This window comes from Castor canadensis, chromosome 19 (genome assembly GCF_047511655.1).
Source record: "Castor canadensis chromosome 19, mCasCan1.hap1v2, whole genome shotgun sequence".
NCBI classification, from domain to species: domain Eukaryota; kingdom Metazoa; phylum Chordata; class Mammalia; order Rodentia; family Castoridae; genus Castor; species Castor canadensis.
This window is the reverse complement of record NC_133404.1, coordinates 2805999-2825521: the sequence shown is the minus strand read 5'-3', so window position 1 is coordinate 2825521 and position 19523 is coordinate 2805999. Positions and strand designations below refer to the sequence as shown.

At 44.1% G+C, this 19523-nt stretch overlaps 1 protein-coding gene across 2 annotated transcripts in view; it reads right to left on the bottom strand.

Annotated features, from left to right (window-relative positions):
• The window catches only part of Thsd4 (thrombospondin type 1 domain containing 4), a 552173-nt gene that overhangs the window by 183005 nt on the left and 349645 nt on the right, over window positions 1–19523 (bottom strand). The window contains exon 1 of one of the 2 annotated variants that reach the window (XM_074061755.1): window positions 7369–8803. The exons of the other annotated variant lie outside the window; for it this stretch is intronic. Coding sequence (XP_073917856.1) covers window positions 7369–7440 — 72 coding nt within the window. The 5' untranslated portion in view covers window positions 7441–8803. Of the gene's footprint in view, window positions 1–7368; window positions 8804–19523 lie in introns of those variants that run through there. 2 annotated transcript variants of the gene reach the window in all.

The following is a 19523-nucleotide window of genomic DNA, read 5'->3' as shown; positions in this document are numbered from 1 at the left end:
ACGCTGTCCAGGAAAATCAGTTCTGAGTGTATTAAAAGCTTCTACATGAAATACAACATTCCAGTAACTTGAGAGCAAATTATAGGGGAATATGTCTGTAACCTTGGAATTAACGATTTCTTATGCAAGAAGCAGAAAGTGGTAACATACAGAAATGAAACTGAAAAATTTAAATACAGTAAAGCTGAGGGCTTCTGTTTAGCAAAAGACATTATAAAAATTCAAATACAAGGCACAAACTACAGAAGATATTACTTACCATAGCAAGCAAGGGGTTTATATTCAACATATATAAAGAACTCATAAGCAAAATTGGAAAGAATCAAATTTAAACTCAGGAGATATACACAAATAGGCATCTCACAGAAGAGAAAACATGAATGATCTGTATGCTGATCAAATTCCACCATCGTGTTAAAACATCACACTATAGCAACAGTGAACTGTCAGGAAAATGATTACCACACACCGATACCATTTCTTACCTGTTGCTTCAGTGAAAATTAGCCTGTCTGATAATGCCAAATATTGGGAACAAAGTAAATCCTTGAGAGTCTTCACACACTGCTAATGGATGTAAAAATCCATACGCTGGCTATCGAGTCCACAGTGTATGACCCAGCAATTCAACTCACAGGTATGCACACTGAAGTAATCCTATTCCAGATACGTTCCAAAATGTTCACAGCCGCAATGGTTATACCACAGCCCAAGCCCAAGTATTTACCAGCAGGAAATAAGATGATACGTTTACACCTGGAAATATATGTCAACATATGCAAATATATGCATTCCACAGACTGTGCTGCAGTGAAAAACGGATGAACCACAGCTGCATGTAACATGAAATTGAATAAAAAAGTCAAGATGCCATGTTTATACAACTCAAAACACAACTGAGTCAAATAATATAACCTTCAGATATATAGAGATGTGATAATATTAATTTAAAAAGCAATAAAGTGATCATCCAGGTGATGTTTGTATCTGTGGGAGAGGAAGAGGAAGGAAGGGGGAGAAGGAGAAGAAAGAGGGGGGAAAGGGAAGAAGGAAGAGGGGGAGGGGGAGGGATATAGAAGGGAGAGGGAAGGATGAAGAGGAGAAGCAACCTGGAGTGATTAGACAAGACTAGAAACACCTGATTTCTTTAGCTGGCTGATGATTACACGGATGTTTGTTTTATTTTTCTCATTCATAACTTGCGTATACATTACACATATTCTCATACATATATATGTAATATTATATCTTGTTTTGGAGACACGAAAAATGTACTCAAAGACCATCCTTCCACAAAAGGGCTGGGCGGTTTTATAACTGAGTTTTTAAAAACTCTGAGATAAAGCTAATTCCTCAGTTGTATAAACTGCTTCAAAGCACACAAAAAAGATGAAAGACTTTTGGATTTATTTTACAAAACTATCAAAACCTTGGTCTAGCACCATGAAAGATAGGCGTGAGCCAGTGATACTTATTTACAGGAAAAAAAAAAACACTGAAACATTCATATCCAACCCAATACCAAGTATAATGAATAAATCACCATGCTTAAGACAGCCAATTCCAAGAATGCAGACAGTCCAACATTTAAAAATCTATAATATAATTCATCATATAAATAAGTTAAAGGGAAAAAAACCCATAAGCATTTTGATGAAGGCAAACAGTGTATGACAAAATTCAACACCATTCCTGAAGAAAAACCAGAAAGTAGCTTCTAACTGGATAAAACGTATCTACCTGCAGTATTTGGCAGGCCTCACACTTACTGATGAAATATTAGAAGCATTTGTAGTTTTGAGTCTGAAAGGGTCAGGATGTGCAGCAGAGCATCCTGCGAGTCCTAACAGTGGGACCAGAGGAGGAAACAGGAGACACTTGTATCAGAAAAGACACAAAAGCCTTGCTGCTGTTACCAGTTGAAGGCAGACACACATCGGCTCATAGACATGCACAGATGCACACCCCCTGAAGTTTATCAATGTGGGAATGGTTCGAGAATGACAGATGCCCAACTGTGAATCACAGTTTCAGCTGAGGACAGAAGAGAGGAGGGAGCAAGGGTAAGGAGGAATCTTTAAGCCAGATGTCATGGCACACACCTGTAATCCCAGCATTTAGGAGGCTAAGGTAGGAGGATGATGAGTTTGAGGCCTGAATGGGCTACATAGTAAGACACTGTTTGAAAAAAAAAATAGGGCTAGGAGTGTTGGTCACACCTATAATCACAGCTACTTAGGAGGTGGAGATGAGAGGATCAAAGTTTGAGGCCAGCCCAGGCAAAATGTGAGACCCCCTCCATCATAAGAACAAGTCAGACGTGGTGGTGCATCTCTGTGATCCCAGCTTTGTGGGAGGCATAGGTAGGAGGATTGCAGTCCCAGATCACCTGGGGGAAAATAAAAGACTCTATCTGAAAAGTAATTAAAGCAAAAGGGCTGGAGGTGAGGCTCAAGTGGTAGAGTCTGCCTAGCAAGAGCAAAGCCCTGAGTTCAAACTCTACTACTGCCAAAATAAATAAAAATTTAAAAAGCTGAACCTATAAATCTTATTCCCTTGTACTTATTTTTACAACAACAGCTTCCATGAGTTAGTCAGCTGGTCTGGAAGCAGCAAGGCACCCACAGATGGGTCATACGCTATCAAGGAAGGCAGCTCCGCATAGTGGCCTTGTATTTTAGACACCAGAAAGGAAGAAAGCTGCAGCCACTGAGAACTGCCACTAAGAATGAGTCCTCAAGGTCATTACCACAACCCTTCTCTTCTGTTGCCAGGAAGTCACCAGTGTCCTAGAAAGGTGGCTGACTGCTCAAAGCAACTCTACCCTTGCTATTTGATTTGACTTGCTTCTTAGGAAAAAATTTCAATAGTTCATGGATGAGAAAACACCATACCACAGTAGCCCAGATGACACAAAATAAAACAATTCTCTCCCCCACCCCACCCCACCGTCTCTCTCCTCGTGTCTCTCTCTCTCATCTTTGTCTCTCTCTCTCTGGAGGTACTGGGGTTTGAACTCAGAGCCTTGAGCTTGCTTTGTAGGCTCTCTACCACTTGAACCACACTCGAGCCCTTTTTCCTACAAGTACTTTTTTGAATAGGGTCTTGCTTTACCTCCCTGGCCAGCCTGGATATTGATCCTATTTATGGTTCCCACGTAGCTGAGGACGACAGGTATGTGCCACCATGCCCGTTTTTTATTGGTTGAGATGGGGTTTTGTGAACTTTTTACTCGGGCTGGCCTTGAATTGTGATCCTCTGGGATTACAGTGAGAGCTACTGTGCCAGGCAAAGCTTCTCTTAAGAATGCAGATACGGAATGTCTGAAGCTTCCAGAGACACAGAGAAACACTCTAGTTCACAAGATCAAGCTGCCCCATGCCGGCACAGTGTGTGCTGCCTGGGTGTGGTTTCTAGAACACGTTCCATCCTTTCTTACCTCTTGGGCTCCACACATGTTTTCCTTCTTCTTGCAATGTCCTCCCTCCCTGTTTTACTTTTAAATTGCTAACCTGCCCATCAGAAAAGAACTAACACAGCCAACTTGACTGGTCCCTTCAAATACTCTGTTTACGAGGTTGGCCCTTGGCTGGCTTCTGGGAACCTGGACTTGGGAAGAGCTCTCATCATTCCCAGAACTGGTAGGTAGGAGTGGCTCTGTGTGCTGGTACTGTGCAGGCAGATCTTATGCTGAGCACCACTTCCCGCCAGGTCTGGAGCTCCGCTACATTCAGCAGCGGGTGGCTGTGTGGTCAGTCCTAATGGAACCCTAGACCCGGAGTCTCTGACAAGCTGTCCTGATTGCTAACAACTGCTCTCCTGCCCAGCTTCCCCATCTTCCTCCCTGTCTTCTTTTGTATTCTTCCACAGAGGGTGGACAGACATGTTAACACACTTTATGCTACACATGTACATGTGTGTGTGTGTGTGTTTATATTTTTTTTTGTGGTACTGAGGTTTGAACTCAGGACCTCATGCTTGCTAGGAAGTTTCTCTACCACTGGAGCCTCTCTGCCAGCGCTGTTTTGTGTTAGGTATTTTTGAGATAGGGTTTTACAAACTATTTGCCCGGGCTGGGTTTGAACTGCGATCCTCCTGATCTCTGCCTTCTGAGTAGCTAGGATTACAGGCGTGAGCCACTGGTGCCTGGGTTCAAAAAAAGATATTTATTATTTATTTTTAATTTTAAAAATTGAGACATAATTCCTATACCATAAAATATGTTTCTTTTTATTATTTAGGACTCATAAATAGCAAAGGATTATTGTGTGAAAATTCACATATGAATTCTGTGTATTTGAGCAAGTTCACCTTCTCCTCTCACTCTTTAAAGTATACAACTTGGGGCTGGAGGTGGAGCTTCGTGGTAGAGCACTTGCCTAGCATGCATGAAGCCCTGGGTTCAATATCCAGCACCCCTCTGCCCTCCCAGAAAAAGATACAATTCAGTGGCTTTTAGTATAGTCACAAAATTGTGTGACTATATCATCTAATTCCAAAACATTTCCATCACCCCAAAAAGAAACCCATCCCATGAGCACACAAGGTAGTGATTTTTAATTTTGATGGATTTTGCCACATTGATCCATCAAAATGAAAATAAACATTACTTTGACCCACTTCTAGTTTGTCTGACCACAATATATGGAACCTAAAAGTTTCTAGTTGCCTTTCCCTCTCCCTCCTTACATATAGCAGGGTCTCACATGAGAACCTAAGCCCAAGTTCAGGAAAGAAAGTGCAGGCCTCCCTCTCCTACTTCTCCTACCCCACTCTGCTGCATCCCACACAGAAAGCAACCCAGCCTGCTCCCCACACTCACAAATGCACCCCAAGTGTCACCTGACACTGACAAGGGCTTTACAATGTTATGGACAAGGTGACCACTCTATCTAAGCATGCCTGGTTCCCACCCTGACCTTGAGAAGGGCAAGGGCACTCTAGTGACCTAAGAGCTCTGAGCTCAATGTTGCAGTAACAGTTCCTCTCTGACTCACACTTTGCCCCAACACCAGGATGGGCACTGGTGCCCAAAGTGCCAGCCAGGGGACATCCACCAAGTCTTCCTCTGCACCACACACCCGCTTCCCCACCTGCTGTCCCCCACTTATCTGGAAGGACCTCCTACCCTAGAGGACTGACTCCTGTGCTGCTTGGCTGGCAGCCCCATGCTGAGAACACGGCCAGCCCAGCGGCCCTAGGTGGACGACGCCTGCCCCCCCACCTTCTTCCTTTCCTCATGTGTTTTTAGGAATGTCCAAAGGGAAGATAATTAAAACCTGAAAGAAAACCGGCTGGTAGGCAGAGAAAAAGAAAATCGTGATGACTTCAGGTCAACACCACATGTTTATGGGTAAGTTTTGTAAGTAACATGGCAATAAAAAAAGCTCTTAGAAATAAGTGCTACATTCTTCAAAGCTCTATATAAATGGCATTCTTATTAAGTTGGGAGAGCGCTACTCACACTCATGTTCATTTCCAGCTAGGGGAAAGCAATACTAATTGTACAGTTTTCTAGGAGCACCGGATTTATAGGGCACAGGCACATGTGCACCATGCACACATGGATGAACACATGGGTGCACACACACATGCAGACACACAATGGGGAAAGCAAGACGGAAAAGAGGAAAAGGCATGGGAAGATCTTTTCCTAGCAGAGCAATGTGGAGTCAAGGGCTGGCAGGACAGGCTTTGCACGGCATCCACTTGTCTTTTCCAGCTCTTGGTGTTCAGCTCGCACACTTGAACTCTAAAGCCATCCTACCCTACCCTACTCTCCATTAGGATTGGGGGGAGCCTGGTAACTCCTCTCATCTGTCCTCCGTTTTGCTGATCTGAGGTGAGGCAAACTGTGTGACACCAGGCTCATGGCCGCGCGTTCCAGAGTGGCCCTCCCTAGGGGCCGGCTGTGGGCAGGTAACCGCAGCCACCCTTCCCGGTGCTGTTAATAAGAATAATTGGCGTGCTGCTGTGGGTTGCTGGGGCACTGGGGTTGTGAAGCATGGGGGTCTCCCCTGGCCACATGTGCCAGCAGCAGTGACAGAAATATTTTCCATATGAGTTTTGCTGCGCCTGCTGGAGTGCTCCAGACTGAGGCAGGCTGGTCATTTGTCACCTACTCCACACAGGAAAAAATCAACAGGGAAGTTGCAAACTTCAACTACAACCAGAGGACAAAGCTGTGCTTTCAGCTCCTCCAGGTCTATTCAAGAGCTCGATCCCCCCACAGGTCTAGAGGACATAGGTAGTTAACAGGCGAAAAGCCCACGACACATGACCCCTGTCACGGCACGCCTCGGAGCTGTGTGTCTGTTTGAATAACAGCAAGCCCTCCACAACCACAGCCAGCCTGTAGCCTGGGCTCAGAGCCTCGCTCCACTCTGCCTGGAAAGGGAAAGTAATTACTGAGGCTTGCAGAGCCGGCTGGGTCCTGACAGACAGACAAGGCTCACAAAAGGCAAAGAAAGTCCTAGCCTTTTTGCAGAGACACCCTTTCACTTGGCTGTGCAAAGACGATGATCAGGAGAAAGGCTGTGCTTTCCTGCTCAGCCATCTGTCCCTGAGTCTTGCGTCAGGAGTGAAGGAGACTTGTTTGTGGGGAGGGTGGACACACCAAGGTGCTTCCCTCTCCCGGGCTCCATGATCGCCCCTTCCAATGTGCCTGCATCACAAGCAGGTGGTATCACTGGCATTCGTAACTGTGCCCAGTAAACACGGGAGCTGTGCCAGCAAGAATAAACCATCCAGCCATCCCACAGTCCACACAACATGCTTCCTTTCCACGTGGGCCCGGGCGCGCTCCTAGCCCCAGTGGACACCTCCACCCCTCTTCAAATCTATGACAGAAAGTGAAACAGATTTTTCCAAACGCATCAAAGCGAAAAAAAAAAAAAAAAAAGGAAGTCAAATGCTGTGCCCAGGCAGGAAAGAAACGCAACCCTTTCTCCATGCGTTTTCTCTGCAGTGGAGAAAAATTCCCCAAAGGGATTTTCCTTTCCTGCCTCCTTTGCACCAGGCCCTACTGGAATCTGACAGGCTAGATATATATATATATATATATTTTCTTGCAATAGCAGGAGAAACACGCTTGTTTTAGGCGTCTGTTACCAAGGTCATGCCAGCTCCCCAGTGTAGCAACTGTACATATAGACCGTCTCAGAGTGAGATTTTTAGAAAGAACAGGATTATCCAAGAAGAAAAGAAGACATCATATAAGAAAAAGTAAGGCAAGCCTAAAAAGTAACATAAAGTATTTTTCTCTGCACACCATAAAAGCCACTCCCCGGTCCCTCTTGGTAGACAGAAGAGCAAACATAATGCTGACAAAAAAATCTAACTTCTGACAAGATATTTTGTTTGGCTTACCTCTCCCCCAGGTCTTGCTAACACTGCTGTTTGAACGTGGAGCAATGTTAATATCAGGTAGCTGACAAACATTATTACCCAAGGTCAGAGCTAACCAAGAGGAGAACGCCAAGTGCTAACAGCTAGCAGATGCACTTGTGCCCCGGGATCCCAGCCTGGAGTTCCGCGCAGTTCTGCGCTGGGCTCTCCCTCACTGTACTGCCCGCTCCGAGCTCAGCCTCTGCTCTGAAGAAAACTGGTAAGCTGATCTCTTCATGGAATAACTTCTCCCGGCTGGGGGGAGGGGACAGGAGCCAGCTGGGAGCTGGGGGGCTGCCTTTAACAGAAAGCAGAAAGGGGAGGGGCAGAAATGATCAATGTGGAGTTCTGCGTCTGCTCTTATTCATGAAAAGGGCTCCAAGGTAAGCACTTCCCATGCAGGGCACAGCCCCTGCCCAGGCAACTGAGGCAGGCAGGGAGGCAGGAGGCAGCAGTGAACTGTGGTTGGGATGACCTTCAGCCTGGGAGCTGGGAACTCCAGGGTCTTCCTAGCCCAGGAGCTGAGACCGACGAGCTGTGTGGACCTGCACAAGTTGCCAGCCCTCTCTGGGATGCAACTGATTTTTCTCATTGTACAATCAAGGGTAAGGTGGGTGGCGTTTGATTTGCCTTTCAGTTCTGATTTGGCTTTTAGTTCTGATTTGGTTCAGAAATCATTATCAAGGGTAGTCTTGAAAGATACAGGAGTCATCAGGATTCTGTCTGTCTGTGCACTGAGGGATAAATGGGTGGGAGTGGAGGGGAACCAGTGTGTCTCCCTCTTGCTGCATTCCTGGGTCACTGTACCTAAATGATAGCTGCAGAAATTATTGTTGATGATGTGGCAAGGTGGGGACGTTAGATGGTGCTGGCTACCTCTGAGTGGACTCAGAATGACCGTCGAGGTGGGGCTTGGGGATGGGCTTGCTACAGGCTACATACAGTTGACTGAACTTTAGTGCCAAGTCTTATCTGCAACAGCAGGGATTACAGCTCAAAATGGGTTGCAGAGGCCACACATTGCATCCTGCCTAGGGTGCACACCAGGAACCACTCCTAGGATTTGGTGGTCACAGAGCATAGGGTGACTGGATGGTGCAGTGGAAACGGCCCTGGGTTTTGGAGTCAGGCAGGCGTTGGTTTGAATCCCAGTTGTACTTCTAATTCCCCATGGGTCTCTGGGTGAGCAGCCCCAGCGAGCCCCAGCTGCCCCTCCTGTAATGGCATCCAATGGTTGGGAGGACTGTCAATGTGCACTTTGGCACAAACTTGGCATCACTCATGACACAGAGTGGGTACTGAAGACATGAGCCTTCTCTCTAGTCTGAAATAGGTATCAGCTCTCAGCCCCAGAAAGCAAATTAACAAACCCTTGGAGAGCCCCAGGTTAGGGACATTTTCTTGAAGTAAGGAGGAAACTTTAAACCTAAATGCAGCTTGCAGCCAACCCAGAAGCTGGTTCTCAGCAGCTGCCGTTTGATCTACTTGTGAGCAGGATTTGGGGAGAGGACTTTGCAATAGCTCTTTCCGGAGCTGTGAGCGAAAGAGGGGGTGAGGAGGGTACAGAGGGGAGGAAGGTGTTTCTCTCGCCTGCTCTTCCTCCTTCCTGTTCATTCCTATGGTTGTTCAGCATTTGGTCTGTTCTGGTACCTAACTGAAGAGGCGCTGTCATTTACTTAATAACTCCCAGAAGTGCAAGCATTATTTAAGAATGTTCTTGAAAGAGCAGGGGTGTTTCCTAGCCAGGGGTTGGGAAACTTTCTGTAAAGGGTTGGATAGTAAATACTTCCAGTTTTGAAGACCATATGGTCTCTGAAACACTGACTCAAATCTACCACTGTAGCACAAAAGCAGCCACAGACATCACACTTATGAATGGGTGTGGCTGTGTTCCAATAAAACTTTATTTATAAAAATAGACAGTGGGCCAGATTTGGTCACTGTTTACCAGTCCCTGGCTAGACCCTTGACTCAACCCACTGCAGTCTGACTTGATTTCTCTGCCCCATAATGAGGGCTCTGGAAACGTCACCAGTGGCTTCTTTGTCATAAAATGAAAAGAATAATCCTTCAGCATTTACTTGACCTCTCTGCAGATTAGCCAAGCCCTCTTTTTAAAAAAATATGTTGTAGTAAAATATACACAACATAAAACTTACCATTTTAACCATTATTAATTAGCTAAGTCGTAGCACTGAGTGTGTTTGCAATGGTGTGGAACCATCACCACTATTTCCTTTTTATCCTAAATAGAACTCTGTGTTCAGTAAATAGTAAATCTCCACTCCCTCCTCCTCCCAGCCCCTGGCAACCTCTACCCCACTTTCTGTCTCTGAGAATTTGCCTATTTAGTCTTTCACAAGACTGGTCGCATACGTCATAAGAGGCTCGTTGGTTTCACGAAGCATGACGTCTTCAAGGTTCATGTATCTGAAGTTCATTCTTTGTACATATTCTGTAACATTGCTTCATAACAGTCCATTGTAAAACTACACCACACTTGGCTTATTCATTCATCTGTTCATGGACACACAGACTTCTTCTAACCCTTTGGCTGCTGCGAACAATGCTGTTACAAACAGACGTGTGCCACGTCTGTTAGAGTCCTTGCTTTAAGTTCTTTTTGACATGTGACTAGGAGTGGAACTGCTGGCTCCTAGGAGAACTCTACGCTTCACTTTTTAAGGACCTGCCATTCCCATCATGGCTGAACCATTACATATTTCTGCCAGGGATACAGGTATTATTTTCCACTTTTTTGACACGAGCCATATTGATGGGCGTGAAGGGCACATCCCCTTTTTGAACCACTCTCTTCCCATGGTGGACACCACTCTCTTGTTTTCCTCTGCTTTGCTTTAGCTAACATTCTTTGGCCACTGTGAGTCTAGCATTATTGTAAGAATGTTCCCATACTGTCTCTTATAATCCTGACATCAGCCTTTTACACTAAATAACTTGCCATGTCATACAATGGGAAGGTGACAGAACCTGTGTTCTGACCATAACATCCTTCTTCCCTGCCACCCGCAGAGCCCACCTCTGAACACCAGCATTGCTCCTGTCACCATTTTTCTGCACACTCCCCATTCTCCTTGATGCCTCCTGGGCTGAGGTCCTCAATGCCTGGGTCCTTCTCATCCCCACCCACTCTCCTTGGACCAGCTCACCATTTCAAAATTGGGGAATGACTCTCCAAACAATCCACAGCCAGGACTTCCTCCTGATGTGCAAGTCCACAGATCCAGTTGCCCAGTGCCTATGTGGATCCCTCGAACGCACTCCAAACTCATCGGGTCTAAAATTAGAACTTACTATCTCCCTGAGCCCCGTTCCTCCTGTTCCTTCCATCTCCATGAATGACATCGTTACCTCACAATTCCAGAGGCTAAAGACAGGTGTTACCACAAGTCTTCTCATGCCCTCCCTTCCTTAGCCATCATAGGGTCTTCTGAGCTTCCCTCACAGATCTCTCTGGTTTCCTGCTGCCCTTGCTCCCACCCCACGTTCCACTATGTTTTCTTGACTTCTTGTGCCGACCTCCTTGTTCAGGTCTTTTCTCCTTCCAGCCTTCCTCCCCAGAAAAACCACTGGGGCTCTTCTAAAATATGAGTCTAATATTGTCACTCTTCTGATTTTGACTCTTCACTTTGAAATAATTATATATGTACAGAATAGTTACAAAGACAGCACAGCAAATCATGGTATATCTTCTCCCAGTTCTTCCTAATGTCAATATCTTAAATAACTATGGCAAATTTACAAGAATTGGGAAGTTAACATTGGCACTAATATCACATAGGCTACAGATTTTATTCAGATTTTCTCACAAAACATCCTTTTTCTGTCCGAGGACTTAGTCTCTTCTATTTTTGTGACCTTGACACTTGAAGATTACTGGTCAGGTAATTTTTTTTATATATTACTCTTCAACCTGGTTTTGTCTGATGTTTTTCACGATTAGACAAGAGTTAACAGGTCTGGGAAAGAATACCATGGAATGAGATGCCCTTCTCTTCACATCCTTCAGGGCTGTATTGTATCAACACGGGACTTCTCTTGGGTGACCTGGACCTTGATCACTTGGTTAAAGTGGTACCTGCCAGGTTTCTCCATGGCAAAGTTACTATTTTTCTTTTTCCACATTCAATTCATTAGAAATGAGTTAGTGAGTCTAGTGGAATTAAGCCCCACTTCCTGGAGGGCAAATATCAGAGAACATTTGGACATATGTTAGAACCATCACAGTAATTAGTAAACACCTGGGGCTGTGCAAACATCTTCTTTTTCCTTCGAGTTCCACCTGCTAATTTTCATATCCATCTGTGGACCTTTGTCTGCAGCAGCATTACTGTAGCACTCTAATGATGCTTTTCTGTTTCCCCCACAGATTCTATACTTATTAATCAGAATTCATCTGTAAGGGTGATTTGCCCCTTCCCTCTCATTTGTTAGTTAACTCCATCATCTATGCTCCCCTGCTTCTTAAAGTCTTTTGATGACTCTCCCTTATGGACAAATTCCAAACCCTTTAATACGACAATGTAAGACTGTTTGCAATCTTGTCTCTTCTTGCCCTTCCAGCCTCCTCTCCCTGTCTTCCGTTCATACACTCCACTCTCCAGTCATCTTGAGCCACAAGAAATCACCCCAAACTACCACGTGTCCTTGGCTACATGCCTTCTTCCATGCTACCTCCTTTTTCTAGGATGTCATCAACCCCTTTTCTCTCATTGCCTTTTGCCTCTGAAAACTCAGTTCAAACAGTTTCATAAGCACTGAGGGTTGGAAAACACTTAAATGCCCAATGGTGAGGACTGACAGAATAAAGTGTGACATTCATAAGATGAGATACTCTGGAGCAATTTAAAAAAAGGAAAAAATTGAGGTTGTTTCCTATGCAATGATAAGAAATATCTTCAGTATTTATTGTGAAGCAAAAAAAATGTAAGGTACACAACAGGGCAGCTACTGTCCTGTTGTTTACACAGACATGTATGAGCATGTATTAACTCTCTGTGGAAGAACACTCTTGAGGCCACTGTAATGGCCTGGGTGGTGAAAATGGGAATCCTCAGGGCAGAAATGGAGGGAAATTTATTTTCTGTGCTGTCTCATGTGGAATCCACAGGCCCCACATGTACCTACCGAGAACCTGAAATGTGGCTATTCACACTTGTAATGTCATAAATGCAAAATTCACTTTGTACCAATTTGAAGACTTGTTACAAAATATAAAATTTCTTGTGAAAATGTTTAGATGTTGAAACAGTAACATTCTGAATATGTTGGGTTAAATAAAATACAGTTTTAAAATTAATTACATTTGTTTCGTTTTCCTTTTTTACAATGTGGCTATTAGAAAACTTTTAATTTACATCATATTTGTATTGCACAGCACTTTCATGTTCCTTTCATACTTCCTGAATTGCCAGACATTAATATGTCACCATTTAAGTAAAAATGCACTAGCAGTAATAATAACAGTTATCAGAAGTAACTGAACATGCACGTAGATCCTCCTCCCTCCCAATGACTGGCGTAAGTGCCCCCTTTTCTGGAAGATTCACCTCATCATGCTGCCTGCCCTGCTGAGGGCAGTGGCCCTGGCTTCTGTCCCCAGCTTCCTCTGATTGCTTCCAGTGTAATCCTCTTCACACTGGACTCTATTAACAACATATCTGTTTTCACCAGAGCCTTGATGACAGATGGGTCTGTCTCTGTGTCCCCAGACTCAGCACATAGTCCTTCTCTTTCAGTACACACTAAATAAGGTTTGAAGGCAAAGGTGGATGTTACAGGAAGCTCTCACCTGTGTGTGATGGAGGAGAGGTGTCCTAATGGTGTGTCTTCGAAACCAGGAGGGGTAGAAGGGACAGGAAGGGTTCCCAAAAGATAGCTCTCAGGGAAATGCAAATAATTTCCATCCTAACTTTTAGGTGATGGGAAAATATAAGTGACTTAGGGAAATGTATCAAAAATAAGAAAAATGAAGGTCCGTAGTCAAAACCACATTATTTCATGGAAGATATAATTACACACTTCCGTTTTACTAACAAAGGAGGGCAAACTCACAGCAGATTTTCCCATCTGAGTGCATTTTATTTCTTGGAAAGGATGCCTGTCCCTTTGTGAAGGAAGAAGGAGGATGTACATCCCGTGTTCAGTCTTTTAAATACGTTCACACTGTGGACAAGGTGAGAAAGTCTCCCACGAGGAGCTGGTGCACCCTCGGGAAGCTGGGTGCATGTGCGGGACAGCAGCAGAGGCAGGCGTTAGTAATTAAACCTCCCTTCGTGTGAAGCAAGAAGCCTGTGAAATGGCACAAAGGTGGGAAGCAGGGAAGCCCTCTTCTGCTGTAGTTCTACCAACAGCTCCCCACTAAGGCTAAGAACCATCATGAGAACCCACAACAAACGGAGTCACTGAGTCCCTACCCTTCTCTGGTTTGCTCCAAAGCCTGTCTGCACGGGCACCCGTGGAGCTACTGGGAGGAAGCAGGGCTGTTGTCTGGCTCAACTGGGTTCTGGACCGTCAGGCACAGCCAAGAGTAGGACCAAGGACTGTATCAAAAAGATGCTCATGAAAGGCAAGCTAGGCAAGTTTATCCAAACTCCAAGAACAACCAGAGGATGAATTCTAAGTACACAGCAGGACCATTCTTAACGCTGACCACAGGCTTCATTTCAAGAATCTGCTTGAAGGCAGGGCTTCTCACCCTGTGGTCTCTGCATCAGCATCAGAGACCTTGTTAAGGATGCAAATGCTTGGGTCGCACCTTTGACTTACTGAGTCAGAAATTCCAAGGTCAAGGCCCATCAATTTGTGTTGTGACACAAGTTGGGTGCCCACTCAGGTACTCTAACTGTTAATTCTCTGCTCTAATTTATTACTATGTATCTGTACTAAGCCATTGCAGACTTCAATTCAAATTGTATAAGCTCAAAGTATTATCCTTTATGAACTCACTTTCCTTACAAAATGTGACTTTCAGGCTTTCACTTTTTTTTTTTTTTACAAAATGTGATTTTCAGATTGGCGGTGCTGGGGTTTGAACTCAGTGCCTTGGGGCAACTTTCAGATATTAAAACATAGCATGAAGCTACAATAATTAAAACAGTGTCAAACATGACCAGTGATGGAACAGACAAAGCATTTATCTAATTCCACATGTACAAGGGTTTGGTGTGTCACCAATGAGTCAATTCTATTCAACAAGAACAGGATGGAAGAGGCAGAGAATATGGCTAGCCATTGGGAAGTAAATACATTATGTCTTTAATTTATACCATATGTCAAAATATATCTCAGGCGGATTAAAGATCTTATACAAACAATACAAGTATGAAACAGTGCTAAGAAAATAGGTCTATATTCTTGGAATGGAAAGGCCTTTTATGCAGAGGTCTAACAAAGGTAGAAATCATAGAAGAAAAGATTTATATATTTGTGTATATTTTTAAAATTCTGTAAGTCAAAATTACCATTAACATAATTAAAGTCAAATACACAGTAGAGAATATAGATAGCTGTTTATTTACTCAGAATGTAGTACCCACTGTGGGGCCTGAAAATACAGTAGTCAGCTAAAATGACATAATCTCAGCCTTCCTGGAGTTGTCACCTATGCAGGAGGCCAACAATAATGAAACCCAACAAATGCATTTCAGGTCACAACGTGAAAAGGGCTGCAAAGGGAAGATATGCGGTGACAGAAGAGATTTGGCCTTGTGAGGAAGACTGGCCTGGGATGGGAGACTGGTGGCTCTCATGACAACGGGAGAGGAGCAGGTGTGGCTGAATAGAGGGTGAGGAAGAGGGAGAACAGAGTCTGCTTGGGCTGCAGACAAAGGCAGGGTATGTGAAAAAGGGTTTCGTCTTTATCCTAGTAAGAATCCACGGAAAGGGCAGGGGCGGCGGTTACAGAAGATTTGCATTTTGCAAAGGCTGCTGTGTTGTATGGAGAAAGGACTGGAAGGCAGCTAGAGAGAAGCCAGGACACCAGAGAGGAGATTATGGCTGTAGTCTGGGTGAAAGGGATAAGAGCTTAAGCCAGGATGCTGAAAAGAAGGGAATAAGTTCAAAGCAAATTTCCAGCCTACACAATGGAAAAAGGCTCATGTCCATAATACGTGTTAAAAAACCTTACAAATTAGATAAAGACAATTTTAACAGTGAAATATTAGAAACAACATCCAGCCATAGGAGAGTTACAAAATACACTACGGCACACCAAAAGTGAAATCCTATCCAACCATTTAGAGTGACCACATCAAGCTGGGAGCTGGTGGCTCACCCTGTAATGCTAGGTACTGGGAGGCTGAGTTCTGGAGAATTGAGGTTCCAGGCCAGCTGGGGAAGAAAAGCTTGGGAGACCCCACCTCAATGGAGAAAAGCTGGGCATAGTGGCTCATGCTTGTCATCCCAGTGATGGCAGGAAGCCTAAAATAAGGAGGTCCAGGGAAGTCTCTGAAAAAAATAAAAAGTGAGACCCTATCTCCAAAATAACCAGAGCAAAAATGGCTGGAGGTATGGCTCAAGTGGTACAGTGCCTGCCTAGCAAGTGTGACGCTCTGGATTCAAACCCAAGTACTACCAAGTATTAAAAATAATAAAGTGACCATGTGAGAAATACATATTGATAATGGTACATTTTGATGCTATGCTTTAAGACAAAAGTAGGCCACATCAATGGTTAAGAATGACCTCGGTCCCCTACCTTATACCACACACAAAAGTGAACTCAAAATGGATCATACATTGTACCTTGTAGTGACTATACTTAGTAACAATGTATTATATATTGTGTACTTGACATTTCTAACAGAGTAGACTTTAAGTGTTTTCACCATAAGAAATAAGAATATGAAGTTCTACGTATGTTAATTGGCTTGATTTAGCCATTTCATGATGTACACCTATATCAAAACATTGTGTAACATACTATAAATATATATAATTTTTTGTTAATTAAAAAATAAGGCCACGAGTGGTGGCTCATCCCTGCAATTCTAGCTACTTGGGAGGCAGAGACTGGGAAGATAAACGTTCCAGACCAGCCCAGAAATTAGCAAGACCCCATCTCAGCCAACAAAAGCTGGGTGTAGTAGCAGTTGCCTGTCATCCAGCCATGCCAGAAAGCATAAATCTAAAGATTATGGTACAGGTGAGGCCATGCACAAAGCAAGATCCAGTCTCAAAAATAATCAAGGCGAAAAGGCTGGAGGTGTGGCTCAAGTGATTAAGCACCTACCTAGCAAGCCCTGAGTTCAACCCTAGTGCCACCAAAGAGTATTAAAAAATAAAATGAGATAAGTGGATCAGAGACAGTGAGAGGCTCCAAGATGTCCTTGTCCTAACCTCAGGAATTTGTGAATAAGCTACACTTCACAGTAATGGGGAATTAGGGTGGCAGATCCCAATAATCAGAGGGCCCTTAAATGTGGAAGAGCAAAGCAGACGAGGGAGTCGGATTAGTCTGATGAGTTACCATTGCTGGTTTGCAGACGAGAGGGAGCTTGAGGCGAGGGATGTGGGCAGCCTGTGGGGGCTGGGAAGGTAAGATGGCCGGAGCTCCACGGGCGTGCAGCCTCGTGGATGCCCTCATTGCAGTCCAGTCGTTTTGGACTTCAGCGTCCAGAACTGTGAAACGATGCATCTGTGTTGTTTTGAGGTCTTTGCTTTGTAAAAGAAGCCAGGCGACACTAACACACAGGCCTAAATGTAAGAGCCTAAAACTTTAAGGCTTGAAGAAGAAAACACAGGAGTAATTTCACAGCCTCGAGTTTGATGCCAAAAGCAAAAAAGGCAATGGGAAAAAATAAATTAATGGGACTTCATCAAAATTGAAGACATTTGTGCTGCTAATGATAATATCAGGATTGTGAAAAGACAACCCAGAGAATGATAGAAAATACGCACAAAGCATTTCTGGCAAGGGGCTTGTACCAGAATATATAAAGAATTCTTACGACTCCATAAGGAACGACAGCCCAATCAAAAACGGGCAACAGATTCGAATAGAAATTTGTCCTAAAAAAGACATCTGGATGGTCAATAGACACAAAAGAGATGCAATTCAAACCACAATAAGGTCTCCCTTCATACTCACTAATTGAAACTACAGGTAATGACAAGCATTGGCCAGGGTATGTAGAAGATGGAACTTGGTTTTGGGTTTTTTGTTTTTTTTTTTTGCAGTACTGGGGTTTTGAACTCAGGGCCTTGTGCCTACTAGACAAGTGCTCTACCATTTCAGCCACAACTCAAACCTCTTTTTTTTTTTGGCTTTAGTTATTTTTTTTAATAGGGTCTTGCATTTTTGCCTGGGGCCAGCCTCAGGTTGGGATCCTCTTTCCTGTGACTCTTGAATAGCTGGAAACACACATGCACCACCACGCCCCACTAGGGACACCAATATCCTATTGGTGGCAATGTAAAATGGTGCAAATGCCTTGGAAAGCACTCAGCTGCTGCACAGTAAAGTCAAAGGTAGAACTACCACGGGACCCAGTCTTCCAGTCCCAGGTCTGTACCCAAGGGAAACGACTACCATAATGCCACACAAAAACTTGTACACAAATATTCAGAGCAGCATTATTCATAATAGCCCAACAGTGAAAACACTCATCAGGCCCATCACCTGAAGAGTGGATGAGTGAGTAAATGTGGTATATCCATACAATAGAATATTATTTGGCTATAAAAAATGACTACGGATACAAGCTACAAAGATGGAGGACCCTTGAAATATAATGCCAAGTGCCAGGTGCTGTGACTGAGACTCATGCCTGTTTATCTCTAGATACCTGGGAGGTGGAGATCAGGAGAATCAAAGCCCAAGGCCAGCCCAGGAAAAAGTTTGTGAGACCACATCTCAGGCAATAGCTGTGCCTGGTGGCATGTGCCTGCCATTCCGGCTACACAGGAAGTGTAAATAGGAGGATTATGATCCAGGGTGGTCCAGGCATAAAAGTGACACCCTATCTCAAAAATAATGAAAGCAAAAAGGGCTGGAGGCATGGCTTAAGTGGTAGAGCACCTGCTTAGTAAGTGCAAGGCCCTGAGTTCAAACCCCAGTACCATCAAAACAAACAAAAGAATATAACACTAAGGGAAGGAGGCCAATTTCAAAAGGTTACTTGTTGACTGATTCCATTTGTGTCAAGCATCCAAAAAAAGCACAATTTGCAAAGCCAGAAAGGAGATTAATGGTTTCCTAGGCCTGAAGAACACGGGGCGGGGGGGGGTAAGGGGGGTGGGGAGTGACACTGACGGGCTGGGATGCTTTGAAGTGATGAAATAAAGCCATTGCTAAAAAGAAAAGCATTCTTAATATTCTCTTTTGGGTAAACATAAAAGGTGATTACCACATTCTTGCTTATTAAGTTGCAGTTATTTTTAAAATATATAATTTTTAAAAATTATAAAGGAAAGAAGCCTGAAATGATTCATTTGGAAAAATAATGAAATAATAACGGGAAAGACTCTGAATAGCCAACTGACAAATGAAGATACACAAACATGATACAGAAGTGTAGCATGAAAAACCACTGCACATCGGCAGTGATCAGAGAACAGAAAAGAAAGGACGTGTGGCCGTGATTGCCTGACACACTAAAAATAACTTTTATGACTGAAGAATACACATTTCTGGCAAGTCTGGGGAAGTTGGGGTCTTCTGCTCTGGGCAGGTGAGACCGAAGTCAGAGCAGGTGCTTCTCACCTGTGCAATGCATGCACAGATCACCGGGAACCCTACTTGATCTTAGATGAGCAGGTCTGGGGAGCTGGAGCCTGGGTTTTCCAGTACCCCTAGTGGTGCTGTGGTCCTTGGTGGGCGGTGTCCACACTTGGAGCAATGCTGCTTTAAGCAGGAGGCTTAATCACGAATACATTCTGAACTACGACCAAGTTCCATCTAGGAATGGCAGGAGGCAAAGCTCCATCTCAAAACAGCTTTCATCTTGGCATTGCTTCTAAATAGTGAAGAATCTTAAACACTGACAATGTTTAATCATGGGGTCCAACTTGCCTTACTGTGTATTTTTGAATACTACTTAATTGCACAAATAACGAGTTGTAATAGCTACTGACACTGGTGGTTATTGGTAAAGCGATATACTCTTAGGTGAAGA